At 37.7% G+C, this 22,997-nt stretch overlaps 1 protein-coding gene across 7 annotated transcripts in view; it reads left to right on the top strand.

Moving 5' to 3' along the window:
- Positions 1-18,578, top strand: part of nrxn2a (neurexin 2a) — a 166,119-nt gene extending 147,541 nt beyond the window's left edge. For 5 of the 7 annotated variants that reach the window (XM_032576021.1, XM_032576023.1, XM_032576019.1 and 2 more), the window contains 5 exons: positions 5,899-6,070; positions 9,112-9,201; positions 11,679-12,007; positions 14,241-14,325; positions 16,095-18,578. In XM_032576021.1, the coding sequence (XP_032431912.1) occupies positions 5,899-6,070; positions 9,112-9,201; positions 11,679-12,007; positions 14,241-14,325; positions 16,095-16,897 (1,479 nt within the window). In that variant the 3' untranslated portion in view covers positions 16,898-18,578. The remainder of the gene's footprint in view (positions 1-5,898; positions 6,071-9,111; positions 9,202-11,678; positions 12,008-14,240; positions 14,326-16,094) is intronic. The other 2 variants (XM_032576025.1, XM_032576024.1) reach the window with 1 other exon arrangement.
- The last annotated feature ends 4,419 nt before the right edge of the window (positions 18,579-22,997 follow it).

Genomic DNA, 22,997 nt, shown 5'->3' with positions numbered 1-22,997 from the left:
AGTTTGACAGCTTATTACCACTTTGTGGAAAGGAATCCAGAAAGATTTCAGAGGGTGTCGAGGCCTTTTGTCACTTCGTAAAATTCTAGCTTTCCTTTTTGAACACATTCTGTTTCTTTGCTTTAATTATCATTTTAAAAGGACTGTGGAAACTCTGGGAAGACAAAGAGAAACTGCTTGCTGCTGGCCAAAATAATACTGGCCACAAGGGAGAGCTGGAAATAGTAAAGGAAACAGATGATTTATGACTTTTATATGCTGCACGCATATAGGTGATTCAGATAAGAGCCCTTTCTCTCGATGCTCCAGACCCATCTATTTTTTTTTTATTATTTAGACCTATAGTAAGACAAATAATAGCAGTGAAACAGAAGAGTGCCATATTAGAGTAGTCACACAGTTCACTGCAACTGTTACTCAGAACATGGCCTGTGCAGCAGCTCCATAGACCAATTACTCTGCACAAACTGAACAAACCATCCCAGCATTCACCAGAGAGCATATTAGAGGAACTAATGATGGTCTCAAATGATCATGTTTTTAATGAGTGTCTAAAAGATGCAACTTACAAAGCTCTCACTGTTCAGAAAATTATGTTGATTAGAATTGCTGAAGAAGTTACGGAGCACAGCTATGCGTCAAACCGCAGAGAGGCAAAATATGTACTTATTTGGTAACCAGATGAGGTTTGGAAGATGCTTTGTTATGCATTTTCATTATAAATTTATCAGGTACATGGCCAAATTGTTGAGTAATATTTCAAATAGCAGAGAAATGTTTTTATTAACCTGATTATTTCAGATGAGTAGGTGAGGTAGACGTCATGCACACAAAATGTTTTCATATTAAAACCACAAACTACAATGTATTTTATTGCAATATTATGTGACATATTAACATGAAGTAGCACATAATTGGGAAGCTGTAGTAAAATTATGCATTGTCTCTTTTTTTTTTTTACAAATAAAAATCTGGAATTTCTGCACTGTATTCAGACCCCATTTATTCTGATAATGCTAAATAAAATGAATCACATCTCATTGCCTTCAAAAATCATGTAATTAGTAAACAGAATCGTGTAGTGTGTAGCTTTTTATCAGAATAAATCCAGCTGTTCTAGTAAAGCTTCAGAGGTTTGTTAGATTGTTTGCAATTTGTTTGAAAATTTCCTGGAGCCAAGCAGGAGAAACAGCAACATGGGAGAAGGAACTCAGGTCAGGTGGGGCTTAAATTAAACCTTTTAGCTTGTATGCAAAGTGCTGTGTGTCAGAAGACTAACAACCTCTTTGTGCAAGACTATATGTCACTGGTCATTAAAAGCCAAAGCCTGATGTTTAAAATTGAACCATTTTCTGTAATATTAAACATCTGATATGAAGTTTACTGTAATAATTTATTTGCACATGGATGTCATTCTAGAGAAAATACTTTCTTTTGATCATTTGGGAAATGTGTAAAAGCTCAAAGGATGAACGCTTCAAAGGCTTTTTTTTAATTTTTTGATGTCTCATTTCCATCAAGTAATCTTCCGAAATGAAAAAGAATCAGCTCTCCATGCTCACCAACAATTGTATCCGTTACCGTCTGCCATAGCTATCGCCGAGCTGCTGAAAAGACACTTTCTTTATTCCAGTGGGAATGAAAGAAGATAAGAAGCCTCCGAATCCCCAGCAGCACTGAGACGTCTACAGCAAAGAACCTAGTAAAGCCAGGCAGAACAGAGGAAGACAGTTGGCTGATGACAAACTGAGACAGACAGATCTGCCGGTCTTCTTAAAAGAATAATGATCCGTCCACTTTAAGCTCTGTTTAAAGATGTATCAAGTGGCAATGATGTCTCATCACGGATCTGTCAGTTCTAGAGCCCTGAAGGATTTTTCTTTTTCAACTAATCAAAGATAAATTCTGATGATCATAATTTATCTACATGATAATCAATCCTTCTCCCTTGGAATGGGATTAAATTTTGATCTCAGCTCTGAGAATTGAGCTGATGGTGTCACAGAATACTTCACCAGATGGGTTAGATGGAAGATTATTTCAAATCAACCGACAGAAACAGTAAATGAACAAAAAAAAGGGAACTTTGGCTTAGTTCAAGCTAGAATGCTAGGTGGTTGTTATACCAGATATCACAAGCTGCTTCGCTGCTATATTGTTGTCAAGCCGGAAAGAAATCAAAGTAGATGCAAATCTTTCTATGGAGCTGCAAGAGACCATCAACAGACTGTTTTGACCTAAGAGATTTTAATTGCTTTGTCCAACATAAGGGTTAGATTAACCTTAGGTCGCTCTGCCCTGTAGCTGTCTAATGACTACTTGTCAGACGGCCTCATCAGTAGAGTAATTAAAGTCTAAGTAACCTTCTACAAAGCCTGTGGAATATAGAGAAACATGGAACGTGCAGGGCTGAACTTGAGAGATACTGTATGAGTGATTAATTATATATGTGAAAAGGTGATAACAGGGTTTCTAGTCGTGCATTTGTGTGACTTAGGTGTTCTTTACCGTGAGGTGATCTTTCCCACTGAGGATCTGTAACACTGACTTTAATTAGCTGACAGGTTTGTATGAACTAAGTGTGAGGGGTGAATATTTTGACCGCAGGGGTTCTCGTCTTCAGTCTGACTTGTGTGGTTTAGATTAGCTGGTGCTTTTGCGCCACAAAGCAACAATATTGACAATTGTGTTTCCCACTGTTATAGTTTATTCAAAATAATCTGTATATTAACCAAAAACCTGCTAGTTAAATGACAGAAATGTTCACACTGTCGAAGTTTCAACTCTTTAATTACTCAACCCTGAAAAAAAAACCGTTATATTAGGTAGAGATTCACATTAACACCTCTAAGCCTATTTTGACAGCGAGCATTTAATGTCTGGATCTTTTACTGAACATTGAATTCAGTCCATCCGTCTTAATGGCTGTGAGGTTGGGGGCTGCTGCCTTTCATTAGCTGTCATTGGGCAAAAGGCAACAGAGAGATACACAGAACAACCAACCATGCACAAACACACTCAGATGTGAAACTGTCATCTTTTTGGACTGTGAGTGGAAACAGGAGAGAACCCCTCAATGCAACTCCATGCAAAAGAATAGCAGGTCAGTATGAACCTAGGATATTCTTAAATCAAGTCAACAGTGCTAACAGCACCACAATGCTATAAGGTACAATATTTAGCAGACAATGAAAACAAGTAGAACTCTGAGTGTAAAATTTGGTAATGTGGATGTAACCCATGTATAATAACACTTAGCTGATCTAGCTGATCATCTTTAAGACGGTGATGGCATTTGACTCAACTCACACTTGCAAGTTGGAAAATTTCAGGCTTTGCTTATTCTTGTAATCTGGGACTTGAGTTTTTATTTCATGTAATGAGGAGTTAAACTGAGCTGCTATGCTCAGGCAACGCATTTTTTACTGACATCCAGATTCTGCTCCTGTTGCTGTAGCTTCATAATATTAGCCACACTGATAGCTCTGCACACGAGTGATGGATTAAATGACTTCAGGGGTTGTTTGTTTTTTTTCTGGAGAAAACCAAATTAACTTACTTACGAGATTTGATTCTGTCACCTTGAAATACTTTTAATGCTTAGGCTTGACAACAAATGTTTTAAAAAATAGTTATATGTTTTTCTTGTATGAAATAATGCATTATTATGTTTATATTTATGATTGGATATTGTGATAGTAAACAGCAGCTTATAACAGTTGGATTGCACATTAAAAAGTTAAAAAACAACAGTTAAATGTTGTGATAAATTAGATCTAACGATTAGATCAGCGATTCAGTGTTACAGAGAAAAGTAAATGGCATGCTTTTGATGAGAAAATGTTTATTTCAGTCATTAAAAAGTGAAGGACTGAAACTTTTGAGTTTATTCATACTTGGAAAAAAATATTTTTGAACATATTTGGTCAATGGTAGGTACAGTAAACCATCCTAAGTTATTTAATACACAGTTTGCAATCCCTGTGGTCACTATTATGACGCTACAGCAAAAATGAAAAGCTTGTTATGAACCATTACAAGCACACAGTGTGGTTAATAAATCAAACACACATTTTACAAGGGAGTATCCACATCTCTGAGGTCATTTATGATCTTTGGTAGCAAGGATCTCCACCAACCAGCTTGCTGCTTGTAGTTCAGTCTTTGTTTGGGTAACTTAAATGCACCTCGAGTCTCAATCACAGTCCCCATCTTTACTGAAGAATAGTCTCAAGGTTTTTTTTTTCTCAATCACAAACTTTACATCATTAGAGAAACACTTAAGGTCTCTGAGAAGACCTCTAAATTTAAAACCGAATGTGTCTGCATAAATTATCATTTTTTTATTTCAAAAGCCTACATGAGTGATTTTAATTTACAGATTTTGCATCACATAATAGCAGCTGTCACTGAGGCTAAAAAAGAAAAGAAAAATTCTGTCTAGATTCTAGAATTTCTTTTATGTTTTAGTCATTAATGCAATTTGGGGTGTAGGAACAATCAGTTATAATAAGTGGGACATGTCAAGAACTTTGTTTTTAAAAGAAAAGTTAACCTCAGTCGCATAACGGTTCTGAGGCCTGCTGGGTTTGTCATCCTAATGTGGCATGCAGGAGCAGCAGTTTGCAGGGTTTCATTTCAGTAAAGCACCACTCAATGTCATTGTTTGTTTACCATCTTTTCTCAGGTTATGGGTGTACAGTCTGCTGGATTTACGGTTTTATAAATAAAAACTTCAGTGCTGTTTGTTCATAGTAAAGCTGAAATGAAAATAATTTGACACGAAAAGTATATTTTTATTGCATTCTTCCATATTCTTCGTAGTTTCAGGCATTGCTCAGGCAATGGTGAAGTAAAACTCTACCTTTGGTGTGCCTGGCATTTTTTCTTTCTAATGTGCTCTACAACTACCACTGCCACCATCCCTTGCATTTAGAAAGACTTCAAGGCAATAAGGCGAAAATCAAAGAGGCACAGAAACCACACTGTTTGTTTTCCAATGTTTCTTAATAGCAGCACCCAAAGGCTGTAGATTAGGAAGCAGCTCTGACCTTTCAGGGAGGCTTGTTGGTCTGACTTGGGAGAGACTGAAAGGCATGAGAAGCTGGTCAACCAAAAGAGAAACAGCAGGTTTCTGTCAAGACTGATCAAAATCAGGAAACCTGAGCTGACTCTAGAGGAGAACTTTCACTGAACCCTAAAGAAAAAGCTTAGCATATTGTTCAGATTTAAAAAGATAGAATATTTTGTTCGAACAGGGCTGCACAGTGGCGCAGCTGTTAGTACTGTTGCCTTGTAGCAAGAAGGTCCTGGGTTCGATTCCCAGCCAGGGGTCTTTCTGCATGGAGTTTGCATGTTCTCCCTGTGTATGTGTGGGTTCTCTTCTGGTTCTCCGGCTTCCTCCCACAGTCCAAAAACATGACTGTCAGGTTAATTGGTCTCTCTAAATTCTTCCTAAGTGTGAGTGTGTGTGAATGGTTGTTTGTCCTGTCTGTCTCTGTGTTGCCCAGACTGGCGACCTGTCCAGGGTGACCCCGCCTCTCGCCCGGAACATTAGCTGGAGATAGACACCAGCACCTCCCGATCCTACTAGGGTCAAGGGTGTACAGAAAATGGATGGATGGATTTTGTTCGAACAATCGTTTTAGCTCATCTCTGTGTAGTTTCAGTATGAAATGGCATGTACAAATTTAGAAATTTGTAAATAACATAAGTAAATATAGTCAAAGAATTACTTTTGAATAAATAAATCAGCATGGGTAAAAAACAATGATGGTATGAACAATGATGTTAATTTTACAAGTGATTGTCACTGTCTTTGTTCTCTCTCTCATGGTAACTAACCGTATCCCTTGTTGTAGTCATTTGCCTAACTCCTTCACGGTCTTTTTCCGGCAGGATCAAGGGAAAGTGGGTGTCATCTTTAATGTGGGAACAGATGACATCACCATTGACGAGCCTGCCGCCATTGTAAATGATGGCAAGTACCATGTTGTGCGCTTCACACGCAGTGGTGGCAATGCCACTCTCCAGGTGGACAACCAGCCAGTCATTGAGCGGTACCCACCAGGTAAGGGAAGCGAGACCGCATGTTGCGTAAACTGTGATTAACATGAGGGGCAGCATGGATTTTTTTTTCTCTGTAGGCTTCAGGAGATTGCAAGTGTCCACTGGAAGTAATATTGTTTATTGGCCAATTTTATTAATATAATTACCTCTGCAAATTATTACGTTTGTACACACACATATGAAAGATGAACTAATAAAATTTCAGGGTCAGAAAATCAATAAAAGAAGTTTAATCAATGTTTTTTTTTTTTTTTAAACGTACAACCACTCAAGGAGAAGTCGGTTCAAGTAATTTTCAAGCACATTTTTAAGCACTTGTTTACCAACATTTAAACTTCAGATCAAATAAGATATTTTGCATCGTGCAAAACTAATTGCAATAGTATCATAAATTATCAGGGTTATTCTACTACGTTATTGTCAGTGAAATGTTCACAAGAATGTAAAAAATACTGATGCAATCAGAGAAGAGGAACACAACACATAATAAGGGAAATCACTAACCTCCATAAATATAAACTATGCACAGAGCCACGAATGGTATAAAAACCCATAGATTATGTGATCATTGCTGCCTGTGCTTTAACCTGCTCTGAAGCAATCAAGTAATTAACATCATTCAGCACAGGTGCACAAGCTGGCAGAGCGAGAGGAAAGCAAATCCCCACTCTGCCTCCAGCTGGTGCTCAAAACACACACACACACACATGCCTACACGCCCACGCACACACACACATGCACATTTGCCACAGTTGTGCCAAAATCAGAATTGTATAATATGGACGACCATGTGTGCATTTTTTTTTATTCAGCTCCCACTCAGTAATCAGTGGTTTTTAAACATTTGCAAAAGTAAATGATTGAAGTTCACCGGAGCAATCATAAAGGAGGGCTTTGTTTCTGTAAAAAGAGTGTGCAACACGTGCTGCAGGTGACGATTATGACCACTGTAAAGCAGTGAAATTAAAATTAAATGTCATGAAGTAGTGATAATATAAAGCATCAAAAATGCAGGTGTATCTTATGACACACCAACGGTTTAAAACGTGTTCAGCTTTATTTAATTTACTACCTACTCTCTGTTGAATCAGAATGAAGTAAACACATTCACACTGCCTCATATTCAGATGCTAACCTTGCTCTTGTGGTTTTCAGAGTAATTAATCTATTATACCATAATTTTTGTTGTAGATGTTATGTTTTGTGCTTGCATGTGGTACATAGAGAGCTAAAGTCATCTTTCTCTTCGGCTTATTGATTTTTTTAAAGCTAAAATGTATTTGGTGGCTCATCTGTATCCAAATACTGTAGAGTTAACAAACACACAACAGTGATATATTATTTCTTCATGTTTCATTGGTAATTCAGAATTTAATTATAATTAATATCTTAATTATAAGATATTAAAATGCTAACAGGACCTCTTAAGTCTGCGCAGTAAATCATCCACTGTTTATGCGCAGATATCCAATTGAAAATTTGTGACTAAATTCATTACGTTTCATAACATCGTTTTAGCCCAAAGCAGCTACAGTTAAAAGCAGACTGAATTTAATATGAATTGGCTAAAAATGTGCTTAGATGATGCTGAAAAGTCAAAGTAATGAGATCTAGTAAAAGAAAATGTTGCATGTTAATGGCAAAGTACTCATACAATTAAAAATAAAGCTGCCAGAAATGCCTCTTGTATGTAATGTCAAAATGTACAATGATAAGACTGAAGCAACGCTGTAGCGTGCGATTAGCAACCAGATGTGTTGAGATAACCTCAGACCGATTCTTCTTAGGTTTTTATTGGCTGATGAAGTCAGAGCAAGTCATGATGAAACCTGCTTCTCGATCATTGATAAAGTCAGAGCTGACACAGGTGGAGGACAGGTGTTACAGGTTAATGATGGACTGAAGATAACATTTCCAAACACAATGATAACTCCTGGAAGATGATCCGTTTTGTAGTGGCTGAGGAAGAAGTTTGTTTAATCAGTGCATCACTGTCATCCTTCAAATCAACAAAGGCCTTAAAAAATAATGAAGAATGAGCTCTACCTTTTTACTTTCCTCATCTTATATGGATCCAGATGAGAGAGTCATATCAAACTTGGCAACTCTTTGAACAGCAGGGGTGCCCAGCTTGAGAGCAGGCATCATGTAAGATTTAGAAGTCTCCTTATTCATCAGTTGTACAGGTGATCACTTAAAAATGTTAAAAAATTTGGCCCACTACTAGTTATATAAATGTTGAGAATAAAGGAGTCAGTTGGGAACTAATAATGTTGCTTGTTGTTATTTTTTTTAAATGAGTTTTTTTCTCTCTTCCTTTTTTTTTTTAATCTTTTATACTTGCTGTAGCATTAATTGCCCTTTGGTACTTGAATAAACCTGAACCTAAACCTGATCTACTAACTTTTACCACTTAACATGGAGTGGAGAAAGATGAAACATCCTTGTATAACGTGCAAATTTGAATTCAATAACATTTTAAATTGACTGTAAGTGTTCCAATAATTAAGTCATAAAAAACATACTGACAGTTCCTGATAATTGTGCATGCAATGTACATATATTGTGTAACAGAAGAGGCCTGAGACTTTAGCTCTCTATACTAACTGGGGTTTCAATTTTGGTTCTGCAATTCAATTTTACTGCCTAATTGCATGGGGTTTTCTGACTGGCTTTGTTTGAATCATTAAGCTGTTATGTATTTCTTGTGTGTGCCTAAATTAACCTGTATTTGCATAAAATGATTTTTGCTGTAATTGATCTCTGATGTAAGATTATGCTTTGCTTAAATAAATAGATAAATCACACTAACTAGTGTAGTGAATTATAAATAGCCTAAACATTTCTCTAATTAGCGTTTTAAGAATGTAACTCACAATAACTAGATGGCTCTAAGTAAAGCATACCTTTGTTTTAACTCACAGCTGGATGGAAAATTGCCAACTTGTTAACCCTGTTAGACCTTAGAACGTTGTTGCTAACCTTGTGATCTTTCAGCTTGCAGACTTTAACCTTTAACCTGTCTCTCCAAATTCTTTGAAGGACACTATGATAATGAGCGACTGGCTATTGCTAGACAAAGAATCCCGTACAGACTTGGTCGGGTAGTTGACGAGTGGATAAACGATAAAGGTAAAAATTATTAGATGAATTAACCCTAGAAATAACCACTAAATAACCTTTCCCCATAAGAGGTGCAGCGCCAGGACACAAGGATGAGAGGGATCTAGCTAGCCTCATTCCAATTTCCTCTCGAATTTGAATTTCTATTGGCAGTGAATTTGGATGGCCTCCATTTCCTTAAAATAAATTTTGAAGCGTAACGCTATATCAGCCTTGCTATTTATTTTTATATCCTTACACCTTGTGGAGATGCTGCACCTTAAACATTTTAAAATAAATTAATCAAAGCTCATAACCCTTGTCTAACCCCCATTCATCCCTGTTAACCAGTGTGTATAAATAGATGCTGTGTCTAATTATTAAACATAAAACCTCTTTAAAATGTTGTGTAACCTTTTCGGTAACCCCAAGTGAAACTAACCTGTGATATAAATGTCTTTCATAACACCTAAACATTTTAAACCCTAACTTCTGGATGTGATCACACAGATGAATTTGCTCTCCCTTTACTTTTTCCCTGTGACCTTGTATTTCCTCATATTGTTCTGCAGTCACACTGAACTCCCACGCTAAGTATATTTTACCACAACAGAGCGGACCTGACAGGCTGTTTAAATACAGCAGTTCACTGTTTGCAGCCATTAGCTTTGCTAATAAGTATTCTCCTGAGTTAGGCCCATTACTGCAGTCCTGTGATGTAACGGCTTATCAGTGAGGCTGCTGACAATGTTGCAGTGGGCTATCATTGCCCCTCTCAGGGGGTGGACACAGCTGGATGTGTTGAAATCCCTAGCAAAGCATGTTTTAAAGGCCTAATGGCTGAAGGGGTCAGTGGGAGGAGAAGTCAGCTTCACATAGTAAGAAGCTTAACAGTCGGGAGATTTAAATTCTTAAAAAAATGAATAAAAAATGGACACGGCGTACAGTGTTGTGAAAAAGTACTCGCCCCTTACAATTTTCTGTTTTGCTTACTCATTTGTCACACTTAAGTGTTTCAGATTATCAAACAAATTTTAATATCACACAAAGATAACCTGAATAAGGGCATAAATAAAAAACACTTTTAAAAAGCTATCCAATCATGTGAAAAAATAAGCCGAACCACATTTTTTAGAAAGCTGACAGTTCACATTTAAGCATAACTTCGTACAGAATGAAGAAATTAGTTAAATGGTGCCTGCCTAACATCATGAAGCAGGCTACACTGTCAGAATAAATAATACATTTTACCCTGATCTAAAGTGCTTCAAAAACAGATGAACAAAATCATTGACATCTATCAGTCTGGAAAGAGTTACACAGACATTTCGAAGGTTTCTAGCAAACCACCCAACACCATTATTATCCAAAAGAAAATAGAGAAAAGATGGAACAGTGGAAAACCTCCTAACAAAATTACTTCAAGAGTTCGTCAATGACTTAATCAAAGGGTTTCAGATTAAGCATAGAGCTTATCAACCACTGCAGGCCTCTCTTTCTAAGGTCAGTGTTCAATAATAGAGACTTGGTAAAAAGAGCGCCAAGGTCAAAGCCAAAAAAGAAACAAAGGCTGTCTCACATTTACCATAAACATCCTACTGATCCTCTGAACCTTTGTGAAAATGTTCTATAGGCCAACAAGAAAAAAGCAGGTCCTTTTGGAAGACGTGTCTTCTGTTAAATCTTCAGAAAAAGACAATAAGGCAGTCAAACATGGTGGTGGTAGAGTGATGGTCTGAGCCTGCTTTATCTTCAAGCTGGGACTTTGGTGTCTTGCTATAATTGTTTGATTCATTAATTCTCCTCTTTGGTAGAAAGTCCTGAAGGAGAATGGCCAGCTCATGCCAGACATAACGAGGTTGAGTTTCTGTGGCATGACTTTAACAAAGCCTTTCATGTTTAAAAGCCCTGCAGTGTTGCTGAATTGAAGCAATTCTCAATCCACAGATAGTGGGCTAAAATTTCTCTATAATGATGGAAAAAAAAACATTAACAGCTATCACTTAGTGGGAGCGTTTGCCAGAAATTCACAAGCAGTCGTTAAGTTAGAGGGGCTTTTTCTATAAATAGAAGGCCCTAATTGGAAACCATATGATTTTCTTTGTCTGATATTACAATTTGTTTAATGTTCTGAAACATACAAAATAATTATAAAGAGAAAAATGAAATATCTAAGGGGGAATACTTTTTACAGAGCTGCACACAAAATTTATTCTAAAGCTAAGAGATTAATAATCCCACAGAGTTCAGTTAAAATGTTTAAACACGTACAAAACGACACCTAAACAAGTTTTAATCCTCTTGCACCAACTGTGAAGTCAAAGTTTTAAGCTTCCCTTCTAAAGTTAACATCTAAATAAACCTTTTTTAAAAACTATAATCCTTAAAGCTCACCTGGTTCAAATGCTTTACCAGTAAAAAGAAAAGAAAAAAATAGTTCTCTGACTTTGTCATGTCTGCGTTCTTTTTCCTGCTTTTTCTTTGTCCATGTTTCTGTCTGACATCAGGGAGACAGCTGACCATCTTTAACAGCCAGGCGGCCATTAAAATTGGCGGCTACGACAAGGGTCGGCCCTTCCAGGGTCAGATTTCTGGGCTGTACTACAACGGCCTCCAGGTGCTCAAACTGGCTGCAGAAAACGACCCGAGCGTTCAGGTGGAAGGGAACTTGCGCCTGGTCGGAGACTCGCTCTCTGCGTTGACTACGGACACCACCTCTGTGACACCGCTGGCCGTGTCCGACATGTCCACCACAATTATGGAAACCACAACCACCATGGCTACCACCACCACCCGCCGGCAGCGATCTCCCAGCTTGAGGGAGAGCATCTCAAAGGTTGGGCAGCTTAAATGAAAACAAGTTGAAGGCTGATTTTTGAGAAAAGGAACTTAATCGGACTTTGAATCAGATATGTATGGCCAAACTTGTTTCAAAATGGTTTGAAACGATGCGTGATAAGGCTCACCTAATTTAATATTGTTGCCTGTGTTGATTTGATTTACTTTTACAGTTGCTAGTTGCTATTATTTTTCTGGTTTACTTTGAATTTGAATTTGTATTTGTATTTTTTTTTACCTTAATCCCAGTCCAGTTTGAACACACTTGCCTGCTAACCAACGCATCATGTTTCGTTGACATATTTTTAAAAACAAAAAACAAACAAACAATAAATTGTTGTGTGTACGGTTGTTAAAAGCTACAGTAGTTCCACAGCCAACCAAAAGCGGGGCTTCTCAATAATAATATAAAGATCTAGATCCTTTCCAATTACTTCTCGTATCACGTTGTGCTCTTAGTCGGAGGGACCTTTTTCATGCATTATTGATACACATGCATTGAAATGTAAGATAAAGAACAGTGCAAAGAGAAGATCAAAAGTTATAAATTCAAGTCTGAAGAAGAGCCTTGTGCTTAAAAAGTCAGCACAAAATAAAAACCTTTAAAAGTAGCCATCAGGTTTCAGGGTCTCTCAAGCTCCAATAAAAGAGCACGATCACACGAACGAAGGGAAATCAGATGATAGATTAGGCTCCTTGGTTCGTACACTTGGAAAGGCCGTGACATTTTAGAACAATGAACCTTGGCTTCTTACATTTGAAAACGTCCTTACTGAGACCAAAAAACATTTGTGCTTTTGTTCGATTTTTTTCCCTGAAGACAAACATATTAAAGATGTACTTATAAATGATTAATACCATTTGGGTATGCTCTCTACGCATAAAACAGAGTGAGATTCTTATGATATGATCATATTCAGTTTTATTGTTTTGATAGCTTGTTAAACAAAAACCAGCATCATAATTCAAATGATCAATCCTGCTAAATTACTATAATACTCTATTCATTAGCGTTATGATCATTTTATCAATAACATTAATTTGCTTTATAGATTTTTACACAGAGACTAATGTAAGAACATAGTAGAAGCACTCCTGTTTAACTTGGGGTCAGAAATGTTTCCAAACTCCCCAGTTTGTTTTCCTGTAACTACGGGCAAAGTGCCTCAGCCTTTTGACTAGAGCTGCTAGAGAACAGACCTTGATGCATTATACTCCATGTTCTCTAGCATTTCATTAAAAGGACTTTAAATAAAAAATATGATGCCAAAAAATATTCCACATGCTTTTTATGTGGTTGTACAAATTGAAACTAAAACTATTTTAAACTGTCTCTTTAACTGACTTATTTAATATTATGAACTACAGATGACAAAAAGTAGACCAGATTTTATGAAAAAGAGCAAAATAACCATTGATTATTTTTAGCATCCAGTGTATGCAGTCATATTAACTGAGTCACCCACTACAGCACGCAAGCAGTAGAAAACTTGTTTCAAGATCAGTCTGCATGATTCAGTGTATTTTTTCTGAGCCCTTTTGCCACTCCTGATTGGATGGCACCCTGGGTGGCGAGCCATACCACTCATATCAGAAACTGCCACTGCTTCCATGACCAAACCCCTGAGCAGAAAAACTTTGTTGAACAGAAATGGAAACGACACTGCCTTACTTCGAACCAATGGGAAGATGTGGTTAGAGGTGAAAAGTTAAAAGATTTCTATATAAAAACAACCATTGATGTCGATGGATGGAGTTAATCAGATGGGCCAAATAAAAAAACGTCATGCAAGTACAGTCAATGTATCAAAAGGACAGTCCTCCGCGCATTCTGCTTCTTACCTTAAAGCAGCATGTTTTTGTGGAAATTCATCCAAGATAATTGCTTACAAAACAAACATGTTCACAATAAAATAGAAAGTATTAAAAGGCATTTAGCCTACAGGTAATCTATCAGTGATGTTTATTCTTTGTTTGCACACAGTGCATGAAAACCGCCACAGGGGTTAAAGGATAAAGAGCAGCTGCATATGTGCTTGTTTTGAACATGCACTCTTACCGGAGTTGCTCCAAGCCAAAGAACAATAAAAACACTTCTGTGGCATAGCTCTGTGTGGAGCAGATATTCCTTAAATAGAACAGTCAGCAAGAAAAAAAAAAGCAGGTGGAAAAAAAATCTAGCTAGAAATGTGTTAATTGTTCATTCACTCTGTTGGGGGTTTTTTTTCCAGCCTCAGAGCTCTGATGATATTCTGGTGGCATCAGCTGAGTGTCCGAGTGACGATGAGGATCTGGAAGAGTGTGAGCCTGGAACAGGTGGGTAGCCTATCGGAAAACCAGAAAAACATCTTGTTGGACTGCTACTCAACTCCTGCGCAGGATTGTTAGCGGACAAAGTGTTCTGGTTCCATTGTTGTTTTCCACCGCAGTTGAATTCTTTCTTTGTGTTTCCGCTCCTCTTTCCACCACTTGCTCAAACAGCTGTCCTCATTTTGATTGTCACTAAAGCCCCGTCTAATTTTTACCCATCATATACCCATTTGAAAATCACTCAGTTGGACTGAATTAATGAAAATGAGTGTGGAAAATTAAGAGCATGCCAGAGTAATTAAGATAAGATGACAGTAGATCAGGTTTGTGACAGTTACAAGCTTTGAAACTCAAGAACGAGTCTGACCTTATTATGGGTGCCTCCATTATTAATATGACCTTATCAGAATTGTTTGTTGCTGCCTGGCTCTGCAACATGTGACTCAAATGATAATGATGAAAGGGAACGGAGTCACCATAAATATCTGTACAACTCTGTAAATAGAAATATTAGATAGATAGATAGATAGATAGATAGATAGATAGATAGATAGATAGATAGATAGATAGATAGATAGATAGATAGATAGAACCTCTGAGATATGTTTGTGTTTCATTCAAATAACAATCTGTTTCCTCTCTTGTCATCCCTGAATTTCTGCCCACAGATGTGCACACAGCAGCACGGCCATTTAATTTTTTGCACTTTCATCCATTTGTCACGTGCCTTTCATTGAGCTTTCACCCTCTTAGGGGTCCTTGTGTGTTGGCATGTGTCCTGATTAAGCTTTTGTTGCATTCTGGTTATCGTATGTCTGTGTGTTATTAAGGATTTCTCTTTTGCATACCCAGGCATTTACGAATCACACCTCTAAGAGTGTTATATGCAATGTCTTGCAAAAGCATTCAGTGATGTGTGTGTTTTTAACATTTTTAGTATAAAAATCCTAAAGGTTTCTTTGTGGAACGTTCCTTCACTGCAGATCTTTTGAAGTGTGTCTCTACTAGCTTTGCAGGTCTAGACACTGAAGGTGTTGCCCATTCTTTCTCAGAAAGGGCTAAACTTCAGAAAGCCTAAAGAGTTCAGAGTGGCTGTATTTACTCTGAGAAATGCAGCCGCTGTGTGTTATTAAGGATTTCTCTCTGAGAATACATTACAACTTACCAAACAGGTGATTTTTGAAGTATAGTTGATGATTAGGCTCACTGAATGTTGTTGTTTTTTTCCCTCAGAATTCTGTGAAAAAAGTTTGATTCATGACTTTTTTGACAGGATTTTGACTTGAATATAGATGGTGAACTGGAAGCAACCAGATTCAATGACAGAGATGTGAGTTGTGCAGGAGGAGAACTAACTTTGTGGAGGAACATGTCTGATTTAAGTGATTGTATACAAGGTCGAACGGGTCCTAGAAGATGCCATTTTGTTTTTTATTTTCAGTGGCCTTAACCTTTTTTAACCAACTGTTACAACTAGATTTTATTTTGAAGGATTAGAGTTAAATGGGGGATAAATGCACACCAAACTCTACAAAAAACTTCAATATTTATCCTCCCAGATCACAAGTATGAGCCACTTTGTTTTGGTCTGTCATAAATTCCCAATAAAATACAATGAAGTTTGAGGCTATTCAAGGAACATCGATACTTTTGCAAGGCAATGCAATATAATAATATCACTGACATTAGCATATATGCCAGAAAATATTATGTTGAGCTGTTTAGTCAGACAAGTTCTAATTTGGGATACCTTACTTTTTCTCTTTCCTTTCTAGGAGGAGAATTAGTGTTGCCTATTATAACAGTGGATTCCCTTGAGCCCCCATCTATCGCCACTCGTTACCCTGTAATCCCTCCTCCTCCCACCCTCCTCTCCCCTCTTGAAACCACCAAAGAGTCCCTGATCCTCCCTCCTCATCCCTCCTGCCCCCCGGACCAGGAGGACTGCGGTGACCCTGTGGAAGTCTCGGCCTTCGGCTCGGGGGAGATGACGGAATCCGATGATGAGGACTTTTACAATAATAACTCCCCCATGGTCACTGACAGGACAGTCCTTCCTCCACCTCCCGCCGTTGGTGAGGGTGGAGTTCAGAAATCCCGCCCTTTACCTCCTTTTGTTCCCACAACCAATCCTGACCAGCTCCACATTCCCGCAGGCAAAATGAACACCCGCGACCAGGTGCTCCTGCCCCCTGCTCCTCCATCCTCCCGTAACACACCAGGACTAACGTACCCCCCCAATTTTCCCCATGTGCCCACAGCCAATCCCACAGCCTCTGATGAAAAGAACCAACCAGGCGCCGTAGAAGTCATCAGGGAGTCCAGTAGCACAACAGGGATGGTGGTCGGCATCGTGGCTGCTGCTGCTCTCTGCATCCTCATCCTCCTCTATGCCATGTACAAGTACCGCAACCGGGATGAAGGCTCCTACCCAGCAGACCAGGGTCACACTTTTGCCAACAATTCCACCGTGGAGGGCAACGGAGCAGTGGTTAAAGACAAAAGCACAGCCACCGCCTCTGTGGCGAAGGCCATCACAAAGGGCAAAAAGAACAAAGACAAGGAATATTATGTCTGAAAGAGAAGGAGAATAGGCAACCATGGACTGAGACTGGAGGATGAGAGAGGATGCTGTTTTCCTTTTTGGGTTTTTTGGTTTTGTTTTTTGCAACCTGAATCCATCAGGTATCTGAAAAACTTCCCAGACTGCAAGGAAACATTCACTTGAAGCGAATAGATATTGGTTTCCCTACAGTCAAGGATGCCCAGTTCCCCAGCAGTGCTATATTCCCCGTCAATGACACAAGATCTAACACATCATCTGTGTCAAAATGGACACTCTGTATTCACCATCTCTTTGTTGGTGTACGATTTTTATTTCATGTTTTTAACTTAGCTAGAAAAGAGAACATCCACTTAGGCTTTGTACATAGCATGGATATGGTACTGTGAAGAAAGTGCTGAGAACATCCAGTTTCTTTGGACTTCTTTATAATTCTCTATCCTGAGTCTCAATGTCCCCATTATGATACATGAGGCAGAACAGGCCAGTTATTGAATTTTTATGGTATATGAGCAGCAAGCGCCCCGGCAGTCATCCCGAGCGCACTCGAAGAGAAAGCCCTTTTCACTTGGAGAAGACATCACATCGGCAGCCTTCGTGTTATGTTATGTGTTTCCTTTTTTCTTTTTTTTTAACTACCCCGATCGCTCTGCGTACATCCGTCCTCATGAGATGGGATTATTTTCACTGATGGATACTTGTACTGTAAATGAGCCAGGACATCTAGCTCTGTCTAAAAGTGGTCATGAAATCACTATTCATACCTCTACACAGCAGTCCTCGAATGTTTCAGTCAGATGAATCTGAGGAATTGTGTGATATAATGAGGCGATAATGGTGAACATGTGAAGGTATTCCTCTACAAGCACTGCTTGTATGTACTGTACATATAGAGGTTAGCGGACTGACCAGGATGTGATCACATCCAGGACTGTTGGTCCAGCTCCCACCATTGATTCCATCACCACATCCAAACTGTTGCAGTTCGATGGAGCTTTGAGAAGCGCAGAATCCCACTTTTGAAGAGCGTTTTGGAGAAAGGCCGGCTCACTAACAACCTTTTATTTCCTCTATGCTGTCATTGGGAATTTAAAAAGCACACTGAAAATGGAAGCATAGCTCTGAGACATAAGATAATCCTTGTAAAGCAGCCAAAAGTATTGATTTTTGTTTTCTATCAGTTATCCAAAAGACTATTCTGTGGGATGAATAATTAAATTTGTGAACTGTAATATTTCTCTGATATTTCGATGTATCTTGTTACCACTCTTCTTAACACACCACATTTTAGATTGCTTTCTACTTTAATCCGGACAAAAAAATAATAAAAGAAGCACACTCTCCTCTGATAGCTGCAAATATGTCATTGTTTTTTTTTTCCCATTGTTTGCCATTCAGGTTATGCAGAGGAAACAGAAGGATGGAACCAATCAATGTTTTATTTTGTTGTGCTTTTTATATGTGCTGAATCTCAGTGAATCTGATGATAACTTTTTGTTTTCAGTTATCTGCTCATGCTGTGTGATTTCTTTTTTTTTTTTTTATGAAAGTGCCATTTAATGTGAGCTGCTCAGTGCTCAGAAAATATACCATTCCTCACTCATTGCTATTGTATAGTGTTCATGTGAAATGGATCTTAATATGTGTACAGAACGTGGATAAAGATGAAAATACACTTGATTATATACTTTGTACACACCTGTGTCATGTGATGCTTCTCTGTGACTTAAAACTGTTTACTGACATTGCAGCTGATTCAGTTCATAAAATGAAATTCATATTATGATTACTTCCAGTTAACTTAAACCCAAAATTCACTTTGTCAAAAAATAAGTAATACAAAAATGTTAGTCCAGTTCACAGTACTGGATCATGTTTTCTCCAAACCTTTGAACATTTTTTTTGTACTTTCTTTTTCCACTTTATCTTCTAGTTATAATATACCTATTATAACTGCATACAGCCAACTTCTACAGCAATTACTTTTTGTTGGTTACTCTCCTTTGTCAACTGGGAGCATTTTTGTACTAAGAAAATGTTTACATTGATCTGACCTAGATTTCACGTTGAATTTGGGTTTTTCATTAGCTGCAAACTAAGATAATAAAAATTTTAGAAATACACATTTAAAAATACATCAATCAGGGTTTAATGAATCTATAATATGAAATCTTTGCTCTTTGTATTTAATTACTGATTTGATCTAACCTTGTAATGGTATTCTAACTTACCAACATGCACCTGTGTGTTGCAAACATTCACAAAGAAACTCGCAAAGTTATCATGTTAGTAAAATACAAGGTAAGACCAAATGCAGAAAAGATTCCAGGTATTAGTAAATGAAGATGAGAATCAGGTTTTGAAATGTGAGTTGAAATTCATAGCCCAGGGCACAACTCTGGATGACACAAGTGCTTGGATGAAAAAAAATTACTTGCCAATTGTTCCCCAACATCTTATTTTGATGTCATGTCAATTAGGAATAGGCACTCCCCTGTTTATTTCAAATGGCTCAAGAGTCTGGAGTCTTGAATCAAGATTTTTTGTTTGGGGCTAAACAAGAAGGCAATGTCTGCTTTTTTCAGGAAGTCTGAAAACTGATCAAAATGTAAAATACAGCTTTGTAGTTAAAAAGGAATGTGTTCTGCAAAATCAACTTTTTTGAGCATCATACTGTATCATGTTATAATATTCCCTCATCAAAAACATACCTGGTGAGTTGTTTTGATTCTTTCATTCATGTTTGAGAAATCCTCAAATTCGAACAACTTCTAGGTTCAACACTCCAAAGAACTGTCTCCTGAAGAGACAGGGGCCAATTTCTGCATCATGGCATAAAATATTGCCATGATGCAAAGTTAAATTTCTCTAAAGTTGTTTTTTTTATTATTTATATAGCAATTTTATCACAACTGAAGGTAACATATTTATGTGATTGTGGTACAAAATTGCATTATGTTCCTGGAAGATGCAGAAGTCTCTCCTCCCTTCCATCAGCATTTTCCTGATGCCTTCTTGGCATCAGGAAAATTGTTGTCTATGTTCAACAACACGTTGCAGCAATAGTCCAGCTTCTCAGAAGATGCAGAGACAGAACATCAAGAACATGGATACATAGAACATCAGAAGCATAAGAAATACCAAGGTCTCAAAAAGAAAGTATAGAAGTTGTAACACAATAAGAGTGACTTCAATTAGATTGGTTCTTTTTATCAATCTAAGGTTGTTCCGATGCCAATAAAGCATCAAGAAGCTTCTTTATATATACTCATTGAACTATTTACTAGGCACACCTGTTCTTTTCTTTATTAGCACAGATAGTGATTCGGCCAATCACATGGAGGTAACTATATGCATTTAAGCATCTATAGAAGGTTAAGATGTCTTGTTGAAGTTTAAACTGCTTAGATCTTCATGCACAACAATAACTATAGTTTATATAGTAAGGTCTAAAAAAATTTAATATCCAGTAAATGGCAATTGTGTGCATGAGGAACCATTTTAGATGTGGTGTAATGGAGTGGGAGATATTATTGTGGTGCTTAGTACCAGTTAGACTAAAGTTTTACATGTAGAGTCAACAAATCTGCAGAAACCGTGTGGCAGCATCATGCCAAAATCTCAGAAATGTTTTCTACACCTTGTTAAATACTTGTCACAAAGAATTCAAGAAACGCTGAACCAAATGGTGGTGAACCTTATACTAATAAGATGTATCAAGTAAAGTAGACTGTGAATACATTTATAAGGTGAACAATGAGGGCCGTGTCATGGGCAACATTTATGCAAGAACCAATGCAAGTGACCTTACATTTGAAATGGAATATCCTTTGTATTTAACTTGACTGTTTTCTTTTGTAATTACTATTTAATGCTACTGCAGATTAAATACTTACTGATTTAATCTGCAAGGGTCACACTATACAAACAAGAAATGTTAACATGAAGAAACAGCTTTTCATACAAATCACAGTTCAAGAAAAGTGTGCATTACACCTAAGTTTCATCATCATTTTCTCGCTCATCCTTTGCTCTTTCCCGGTCTCTCTTCTTTGGAGGCAGCATAATTCTGTAGGGACAGTAACTCCCGCATATCAAACATTCATCATGGAACAAAAGATTTTTTTTTTTGGTTGAAACAGAATGTCTTTATCTTGATTTGTCTAATTTAGCACTATTAAGTCTAAATATGACAAAGCCTTAAGCCAGCTGACTCCTTTGTCTGGGATGATGAATCACTGCACAATGTGATAGAATCAGGACTCAATCATGTTTCCACAAGTACGAAGACGACCCAGATGGCCAATTCTTTCAGGGTGATAGAGGAGAAGCGCAACACATTACACTCCGTTTAACTGAGCCAGTTCATGTATAGCTGCTAGATTTGTTCAGGTTTGGGCAGCATGAATGGCACCCCATGGATTTAACTACATTTGATTTTGTAGAGCTCCATAAGTCTGTTTCTTGTTCAAGCACCTTCATCCAATGTGCTTGGTTCTACTCTGGGGAGTGATTTGAATCACAATTGGATCAATGTTATTTCCTTGGACCTCAGGAAAAGCCATTTTTGTCACCTTGGGACCTTATATTAGAGCAGCCAACACAACCATCTGCCATACCAGCACATAGTCATTTCATAATTTCAGGCTACTAAGTATAGAGGAAGATCTGTAAAGAGCGTCCAAGTAAAGAGGAAAATAACAATTTAAAAAATGAACATAGTAAAAAAAAAAACTGTGGTCAGTTACCTTCTGTGAAATCCCCGGAGAACTGCTCTAATGGAATCATGAATAGACTGTTCCCTGATTAAATAATGATTTCTAATAATAATAAAACAAATAGTATAAAACTGACACTGGCACGTTGCTAATTAGGTGACAAATTAAATCTAAAATTGGCTTGCTTGATTTAGCATAAAAGCTGGCCAGCAGCTTTATGTTATAATGTAATTGTGAACTTTAGTAAGCTATTGAAAATGACATAGATGTCAGAGGATGTCAGGACATCACTGCATGACAATAAATACATTTTCATTAATAGTTAGAGATTAAAAGTACCTACTAATAGTCTAATTATAAATCTACCCAAACATAATAAGAATACAGCTTTTTTAAACTTAAATTTCAAACATAGGATTCTTTTTTTTACAAGACTGGTATATGGAGCTAAATTATGTACAAATGTTTTGTTTAGTTTTTCAAATTAACAAGCCATTTTTGGTTTAGTTAGAGTCTACCGTGCTGGTAGGCTCTTCTGGGTAACCACTGGACTCCACTGCAGTTCACAATAATTTAGTTGCAAGTGGAATAAATGAAAAAATGAATTATAGTAATGGATGAATCCATAGGAAAGAATTACTTCCCAGTCAGGAGAGACGCTGGTTTATTGGTTGCTTCATTAAATTGCATGATATTAAATAGCTAAGAAGGCAAATTGAGGTTTCTAGATGCCTCTGGCTGCATATAATCTTTATAGTAGGAATAAGAAGGTTGCATACTAAGTGAGTCATAAATGAAGCCATGGCAAAAGTAAAATATGTCCGATGTAATACTTTTGATGAAAATAGCATTGCCTCTCAATGTCTGAGGAAGAACTGCATGCTGTTGTATGCTCCATACTTGTGTAGTTGGACCCCCCCTGCTGAGATGAAGAGGAACTGTCCACTGTGCACACATTTCTTTCTAGGACTGAGGCAATAGCTGCCTGTTTTAAAGCAGCCATCAATTTTCCAAAGGTTTATCACTAAAGACAAGAATTTAGAACGGTTGTTTTCCAAGCCAGCGGGGGTCACTTGTCCCGTCAGTCCCTTTGTGCTGAGACGGAAAAGAATAGTCCTTCAGGCTGCAGAGGTGTGGTGTCACTGCAGGTCTGGTGCAGGTGAGGACTGATCTGTGCTGACAGAAGGTATCAAACTGGGGTAGCTAAAGGACACAATAAGCCACTCCTGAGAATTGCAGAGATGTCACGAGGTTAATTCGACAAAACGGCTCCAGCAGCAAAAGCAGATTACAGCTGTCTAACCAAGCACTGGTCCTGCAAGAAATGTTTTTAAAGTGATTTAGGATTATTTTTTCTATATTTTCCAAGATATAAATAAATATGCGGGTTGCAAATG

The sequence above is a fragment of the Xiphophorus hellerii genome, chromosome 11 (genome assembly GCF_003331165.1).
Source record: "Xiphophorus hellerii strain 12219 chromosome 11, Xiphophorus_hellerii-4.1, whole genome shotgun sequence".
Lineage (NCBI taxonomy): Eukaryota > Metazoa > Chordata > Actinopteri > Cyprinodontiformes > Poeciliidae > Xiphophorus > Xiphophorus hellerii.
The sequence above is the reverse complement of the archived record's forward strand: the minus strand, read 5'-3'. Positions and strand labels throughout refer to the sequence as shown.